This window comes from Alligator sinensis, unplaced genomic scaffold, assembly GCF_000455745.1.
Source record: "Alligator sinensis unplaced genomic scaffold, ASM45574v1 scaffold1322_1, whole genome shotgun sequence".
Classification (NCBI taxonomy): domain Eukaryota; kingdom Metazoa; phylum Chordata; order Crocodylia; family Alligatoridae; genus Alligator; species Alligator sinensis.
Window position 1 is genome coordinate 943,023 of NW_005842116.1, and position 8,192 is coordinate 951,214.

An 8,192-nucleotide genomic window follows, 5' to 3' on the forward strand; every position below is an offset into this window, starting at 1 on the left:
TTCCTGCGCCGCTTTGAAGATGGAAAGTGCTGTGCCGCTGGGGAGTATTATTAAACTTTTCATAGTGGGCTCTTTATCTCAGTCCGTGGTTAAAAGGCCTGCTGCGTGTGGTTTTTCCATCCCTTGCAAAGACTTCCGTTGTCTCCCTACCAAAAGTGACTTGTTGGGCCGCGTTCTGCCCCGTACAGGTGCTGTTTGTGTGCCCGGAGCTGCTGGGATTTGTAAACACGGCCCAGGGGTCCTTGTCCCAGGGGCTGTACAAACCCAGAACCAAAACCTGGGGCCTGCCTAAAGAGCTCGTGAGGGGGATTTTGGCCTGAAGGAGATTAGCAGGATTTGAAAGGTGTCATGGTCATGGGGTGGCTGTTTTGACACAGGGAGGATACCTGGGACACCTGTAATTGCAGCACCTGAAGCATGAGTCAGTTTATTAACAAAGCTTATTTCCTCAAAGAGGTAAGAGTTCCCCTTTTAATAACAAAGCAGCCAGGAGTTTGTGATGAAGAACTCATGGGTGGGGGAGAAAGGAGTTTGCAATGAAGAGCCGGTGCACCGGGGGAGCTGGTAATACTGGGGAGGGAGAGGAAATCGGAGACAGGTGTTGCAAACTTGCTTCACACCAGAAAGCCTGCAAGTCTGTGCTAAGTGAGAAGATGTGTTATTTTTGTTCTAAATGTTCACAACCATTTTTGCACACCTCGATTAAAAGGTGACTAATGTGACACTCTTGTCAAGGGGTCTGAACTTTTCTTTTTTTTTTTGGTTTTTGTTTTAAACGGTCTGAAAAGCAGATCTGTGGTAGTTGCGGGGCTCCCAAAATTGTGATCCAGTCTCGAAACTGGCTCTTATTTCATGGGCAGTCTTCTTGGTGTAAAGACATAGGCAGGCGAGGTTCTTTGGGTAAATGCGATACCTTTTATTAACATGGTTCTTTGCAGGCTTTTGGGTACAAACACCCTTCTTCAGGCGGAGAGTCTTCCCCTTCTTCAGGGGAGAGTCTTATTTCATAGGCAGTTATCAGCCTATAATTATTCTACGCTACAGTATATGGATCACTATTTTACATATGGATTTACACTCCTTATTCATTAGGCCTCTGATGACAAATGGGTTAGTATTTTTTTCTAACCTGAAGGGAAGTATCCAGGCATCCTGACTGCAGACACTGGTGCAGAGAGGCATCCTGATGAGTTCTGAGTCTGAGGCCTGAGATGGTTACAAACTGAACAGTGAAGACAGGAAGGCAGCTCCTCTCTAGAGCACAGTGGTGCCAGCTACACTTTTATTCAAAAACCCTCTGCCCGACCGCTGCTTTTCAACATGCCTCTAATTCGCGTGGTCTTGTTGCTTGCTGTACAGAGGAATATTGTTAAAACCGCTGCCCTAGCAGAAACAAGGCTCTGAACTAACCCACTAGCAAATCTTGGCCCAGTTTATTCCAGTGTTTGGTCTCATCTCTGCTAAAGTCACTTGTGCTGGATGACCTGGTGACTAGCGTACTAGTCCCATGACATGGCTTAGCTCTCTAGTTCCTCCTAGCAAAGTAGCTTGAAAAAAAAAATCCTTGTCAGCAGAGAAATCGTACTGGTTATGGCCAGGATAGAAGATGATGTCAATTATGGTAATTCTCTTTTGAATGCCTTGTAGTCACCTTGCTTCGGTTAAACATGGGCAGCGTCTTAGAATAAAACTCGCATCCTGCATTCTTCAGGGGAGATCCTTTAGATGAGTCCAAGGGGGATAGGAAAGATGAAAGTTATGGGGATGCTTGTTTTTGAATCCTGTTATAATAAATGAAAGTGCAAACAAGCATGTGTTCCAGGAAGCAAACGTTTATATCCGGTTATGTGTGAATTAAAGGCTGGCTGCATTATTGACTTGTTAAATACTTGAGGCCGACAAGGGGCTTTGAGTAAATCTGATATCTTTTAGTAGACCAACTCAAATAGGTGGAAAATTTCTTCTTTGCAAGCTTTCAGGTTAAATACCTGAAGCACTTGAACATCCCAAAGGTAGAGCTGTGCCTTGATCTTGGAGCTGGGCACCACCACTGCTGCAGCGTGGTTGAATGTAGGCAGGATCTTGGTTGTATTTTGTGAGGATTGGTGTGTTTGAAGGCATCAGTCATCATGCAGAGTGCCTGTAAGCTCCATGAGAGATGAATAACCTGCAAAGTACAGGAGACACCAAGACTTAATTCACATGGTTTATGAGTGGTGCACAATGGAGCCTAGCATGGGTTGCTTTTCATCCACTTCATTGCACATTCAGCTTTAATCTTTCTGCTGGAGCATCCAGACTGAAGAACTAGGTCAGAGTTCTTAAAACTGGGAGCTTGTGCCCCGCTGGGGTAATAGGGCACAAGGGGCTGGATTTGCCCTGCAAAATGTGCATTTATCCAGAACTTTGATCAGTCGAGCAGCAGGAGGGCTGCAGCCCTTATTTCCCCTTCAAAAAGTTGCATAGCGGCTGACTTAGATAATAGCTCCGCTGGCCAGCTTTCCTCCTGATTGTGATGCATCGAATTCTCATCGCTTCCGAAAAATGTAGGTCATGTATGTGGGCATGTGTCTAAACTCACTAGGCACTCATTAGAACTGATTTGTTTGGGGGGGTGAAAGGTGAAAGTGCCTGAAAGAATATAAAACATTGTTCCAGGCAGCACAAAGTGAAGGCAGGCGCCGACAAAAAAAAAATGAAAAAAGCTAACTCGGGGAGGGTTCTTGGATTTGTGCAAAATCAAGGCTGTCTACTGACAGACGGCTGGGCTTATTTTTGATACTTACTTAAAAAAAAGCTATTTTGGGTAAATATTTTTATTGGCATTTTTCTTTTAGCTCTGCTCGGAGTGTCTGAATTAAAAACCTCTAAGCAGTGAGGAGAGGCACCGTTGGAAGGACTGACCTCTTATTTTAAACTGCTCCCATTGTGTGTGTGTGTTTGACCCTTATCAAAAAGATCTGATTAGTTGTGCCTGCTGTTTTAAACGGTGGGTTAAGGGTACGAAATGTGCACTCTGAATAGCACTTGACTGAATTGTAAAGTAAACCCAGAGGGCTGGGGAGGAGGACAGGGTTGCTCTCAAGCTCCCTCTGTGATAAGATTACCTGTTGCTTCTAGTCTACATTGTTCTGCTCAAGGTTAGATGCTGGGGAGGGGTGTTTTTTCTTTCTTTGGCTTTTCTCTCTTTTTTCTTAGACAAGCCACAGTTCAAGCCTAGCATTCCTCTCCAAAAAGAGCCTTGAGACTCAGGGTCTCTTTCTGGAAACTGAAAGCTTTCTGTGGGATTGTCACAGATGCGTGTGGTGAAAGCCCTCTAGTTCTGTTGCAGGCGGTGTTGACTTTGGGGAAACAACTTGCCTAATGCTGTACCCTTTGGAGGCTCTTCACCTCAGCTGCCTCTTTCGTAATGGCTAAATCTGTGCTGAGAGAGGGGAAATTAGCTGTTAGTCTGAGGTCAGGCAGAAGGCAGGGCAAATGTGCACCTTATAGACTAACTAAATCAGAGATGCATAAGCTTTTGTAAGCAGCTTCATCAGATGTTATCTGATGTTCTTAGCCCTGTCGATGTTCTCCACCCGGGTGGAGCTGGACCAGTAGATTTCCCACGGGGTACCATTGTAGGCATAGTGATCGTGATATTGTAGGCATGGAGTACTACTGTAGGCATAGTGATATACCGCTACGTGATAATGAGGAAGCTTGTGTACAGAGAAAGAGGAAATGACGTGTCGTGTTCATACATGACCCAGTTTAATTTGCCGTTGCCACCCAAGTGTGAAGCCTGACTACAGATGCAAAAGACAGGGAGGAGGGGGAAGACGTGGTGGTTTTGCATCATCTCTAATAAGACTTTCTTTCTGTTTGGGGCCTTCCAGTGGATTTCGCTCTGAAGGTGGTGCAGTGGTCAGAGTCTGAGATCGTACGACTTCAGCTTTGGGACATTGCAGGTGAGCCCAGACACACAAACGACGGGACAACAGAACTTCATAGCTGTCCGTGCTTTGAAAAGGCCTTCTTCTAAAAGAGAAAACAAAAATCAGCCCAAACAATCTTTTTTGGGATTGGAGGATAAATATTGTGGTGTTTGGTAGTGCCCATCGCTAGCTAGCAATGACCATTTTAGTCTTTAATTGAAGGTTTGACTGTAAGGACCACAGCAGTGTTGGTTATACACTATGTAGCACCCTTTCCATAGCTGTAAAGAAATAAAGAGAGAAAAAAGTGACTTGTAACTGGATATGAGCCTTTTACCTCTTGGATCCTTGTACCTGTTTGGTAGTTATAAGAATCTTATGCCTGGTTCTCAATCAGGAGTAAATCCTTTGAGTTAAATGGTGGCCCAATGCCATGTCAGGCTACCACAACATCGGCTGTTCGGTGGTCCTTGTGAAGAAAATCCAGCTAGCTGCTTAGGATTTATGGAGCTAATGGCTGGCTACGTTGCTGTTGAAGAACTCGTAGTGATCTCAGTGCTGTATGGGACACTGATACAGTCAATCCTCCCTTTGCTGTATGTACAGTGTGAAAGGCAGGCAGAAGAAACCAAGAGCTGTGAGCTAACATAGTATTTGTGCTAACCATTGTAAAGGCCTGTAAAGTTACAGACTGATTTTTTTCTTCCCTTTGGGGCAGAGCATTGTATTCAGGGATCCTACCTGCCCACTGTCCCACGCGGCGTACCTGTGAAGTACTGAGAGAACGCTTTTCCCTGGGACATCTGGGGCTATTTTAATTGCCATTCGAGCTGCGTGTCCCATGCCTGTTTTGATAGAGTCAAAGCCTGGGACAACCAGTCCCAGATAAACGGTTTGTCTGTTTTTAGCTTACCGATGCCTTACCTATAGTGATGCCTAACTTGCAAGTATCACCCAGCTGTGGGCAGCTGTTATCAAGCTCTTATTCTTAACTGTTGTGGGGAATTATGCAAAAGTGACTCCGTAATAACGAGTGCCGCATCCTTTGCACGTTCTTTCCACGGGCACAGCCAAACGACACCTAGCCGAGGCACTACTGAAATGGTTTTGGTAGCATGTCCAAGCCCTAAGAAAGAACTTATTCACTCCATGGTTACAACTGTACTAGCAGCAGCTGTGGTTTATACAGTCTCCTAGCAGAGTTTCTCTGAGGAGCATGGACACGTTTCTTTTCCCGAGAGCTGTGTTTATGTGTATACCACGTGTTGTGCGGCACAGTGGTATTAACCCACGTGGGGTGGGGAGGACAAGCATCCCTGTCGACACTGATCAGGAAAGTGCCGCTGGAGCCCTCCTCCCAGCCGTGCTTAGTTACAAGAACCGCTGCTGTCCGCAGGGTGTCACCGTGTGGGAGGTAAAGCCTCAACTTCTGCAGGAATGACAATGGTGGTAGGAGCGGGTTTGAAAAATAGGCCTGGGAGAAGGTATGATTGAGCATGTGGGAGGGAATTTGAAATGTTCGAGCTGTCATGCTTCCCAGTGCATTACTGACACACCTGGGGCAAGATGCTTTTCTATTCATATCTCAATTTCCCTTAATCTCTTAAGTGGGGGTGGTGCTAGGACACTTCTTCAGAAGGAATCTGTAGGGCATCCTGGCTGAAGTGGGTAGCTGGCCTCAGCTGACTGCAGCTGGGACCAATCCCCAGTGTGGACAAATCCAAAAAGACTAGGTTTAAGAACTATCTCTTTTCTACTTCTTCCCCAGGACAGGAGCGCTTTACATCCATGACCCGGCTGTACTACAGAGAGGCATCAGCTTGCGTGATCATGTTTGATGTCACCAACACCAGCACGTTCAAGAACAGCCAGAAGTGGAAGCAAGATCTGGACAGCAAGCTCACTTTGCCAAATGGGAGCCCCGTGCCTTGCTTACTGCTGGCCAATAAAGTGAGCAAGTCTCGACGTGCTTTGTGCATATCTACGCTGGGAGGGGAGGATGATGGGGGGAGGTTAATCTAATGTAGGGAAGGAGACCTTCTCCACTGAACCTCGCCAGAGTACCTTGGAGCCTTGCTAGTACTTTCCTTGTCCGTTGTGTTACATCTTCCTTCCCTTAATTGGCAAGGACCCTGAGGGGAGTGAATCTGTTTGAGAGGCCTGGCCGTCCCATGACTAACCAGGCACTGGGGCAGAGTTTGCTCCTAGAACAAAAGCAGTATTGCTTGATCCTCTGAGGAAAACTGGTCCCAGGAACAGTTTGGGGGAAGGAAGAAGTCAGGCCCTGCTAGGAGCATTCTCAAAATCCGGTCCCCCATTCTCCACCACTCCCCCTCAGGTCATGATTGTTTCTGTTTGCAAGTGTGTTAGATAATTATGTGACGTGGAAATGGTCCAGAGAGGTAAGTCAGTCTGGCCGGAGATTCCTTGCAGAATTGGCCTCTGCCTGGCAAGATATCCTTTTTCTGGTTTGATTTGCATCTGGCTCGCCTGGCGGCATTTCTCACTATTGGTTTGTTTCATAGCAGCTTTAAAATGGTGAGTTTGGCACAAGCAGTTATATTTTTTTTCCTCCTTGCCCTAGATAAATGCTAGACAATGTGTTGTAGCGAATAGTACTGTGCTAACAGGAAGATGGACCAGTTGCAACCTAACACAGGGCCCCTCTATTTCAGGATTTGATACTGCCACGCATGACTGTCATATTTGAGCTCCTTTCACCTTTAGTTTAGATGATTCTTCTTGTGCATCTTGAGCCAGCAAAACGTTTCACTAAAGATTGGTTGGAGATGTTTGTCTTGTCCTTTTGTGGCCAGATTTTTAGACTGCATCTGTGCCAAAGGCTCAAATTGTTTGCAAAGTGAGCTCAAAATCCATTAATAAATGAATGAATAAATAAATAAAGAAATAAATAAGCCGTTCTGGCTAAAGTCTAAATATGGTTTGGCTTTTCATTGCGAATGGAACTATGTTGCATTTAACCTGTGTCCTAGCACTAGCTGTTCATGTAAGCTAGCATGATTTATAAACTGAACTTAAAAACTGTCTAGGATGGTGACTAGGCTACTTATTTATAAACCATCACCCTGGCTTGAAAAAAAACAACAGTTAGAAGCTCCTTTAGCAAACATTGATCTCATCCCTGTGTAAAAGGAGTTAGGTCAATACTGAATATTGTCCAAAATTGGAGCCTTGTTTGCTGTTAAATGATCACTGGATCTTGGCCCATCAGTTGGGCCCAGTTCAGGACAGCTGGTAGAGAACTGGCAATGAAGAGTGCTCAAACAAGGAGGCCGTCTCGGGGATCTTCTTTCTGCTGTATTGTCAGAGAAGCCTTGCAAGGCTTTTCCGCCCACACAGGTCTTGCATCAGTTTAGGAAGAGTTGGTATAATAGGACAGTCAGTTAAAGCAGGAGTATTTTGGTACATGACCAATCTGATGTTTTCCAGCTACTTTGGATTTGGTGGGAGGGGTGCCCTCGGTTTCAGTGTGTAAATCATTTGCAGCTTTAATGATTTCTGTTGTGTTTAAAAATTACCTTCAGTAATACCTTCACGCTACAGAGCTTTCTCTTCTCTGTTCTAATATTGGCTCAAAGGACCTGTTTAAGGTTCAGCTTGAGACTTGTACAGTTTGACTGATGAAGTCTAAAATTTGAAATTGGCCAACAACCAGTCATTAAAGAGGTGATAAAGGGAACAGCTTGTTTTACAGGCATGTACTTTCCCTGGCGACTTGTTTGAGAGGGCTGGCACTTGACAGCGCACTGTAAAGAACTTGAGCTCTATCTGCACTAAGGAAGTGTGTATAGCAGTGTAACTAAAGCAGTGTAACTGGATGTAGTGCAAACCCCTGGAAACAGTCTGCACCTGCACATAGTACTTCTCTGTTTGCATGAATGCAATAGCAGTGATGGGTACAGTCCTGTCTACATCAATGAAATTGCTGTTTTGGATGAGTGAGAACTGTTGCTTTTCCCGCTCTGGAAGGATCTCCAAACCATCTAAGTTTGTCATGGGTATCTCAACCCAGATAAATGCATTAACTTTTACAAAAAAACCCCTGCGTACCCCCAGCTCTAAGAAATCCCTGTTATATCATAGTCTGTGTGGCGGGCTATCTGAACAAAGGCAAATGAATATGGCAGAATAAAGCTCGCTCCTCTTGTTTAAGATTCAAAAGGTTAATTTGAAGTGACTCTCTTGTTTTACAGAGTGACCTTTCCCCCTGGGCAGTGACCAGGGAAGAGATAGATCGGCTCAGCAAGTACAATG

General features: G+C 45.2%; 1 protein-coding gene across 2 annotated transcripts in view; it reads left to right on the forward strand.

Annotated features, from left to right (window-relative positions):
• The window catches only part of RAB29 (RAB29, member RAS oncogene family), a 13,638-nt gene that overhangs the window by 671 nt on the left and 4,775 nt on the right, over positions 1-8,192 (forward strand). For both annotated transcript variants that reach the window (XM_006024752.3, XM_025205485.1), the window contains exons 2-4: positions 3,879-3,950; positions 5,686-5,867; positions 8,132-8,192. The exon at positions 8,132-8,192 is cut by the window's right edge and continues 85 nt beyond it. In XM_006024752.3, the coding sequence (XP_006024814.1) occupies positions 3,879-3,950; positions 5,686-5,867; positions 8,132-8,192 (315 nt within the window). The remainder of the gene's footprint in view (positions 1-3,878; positions 3,951-5,685; positions 5,868-8,131) is intronic.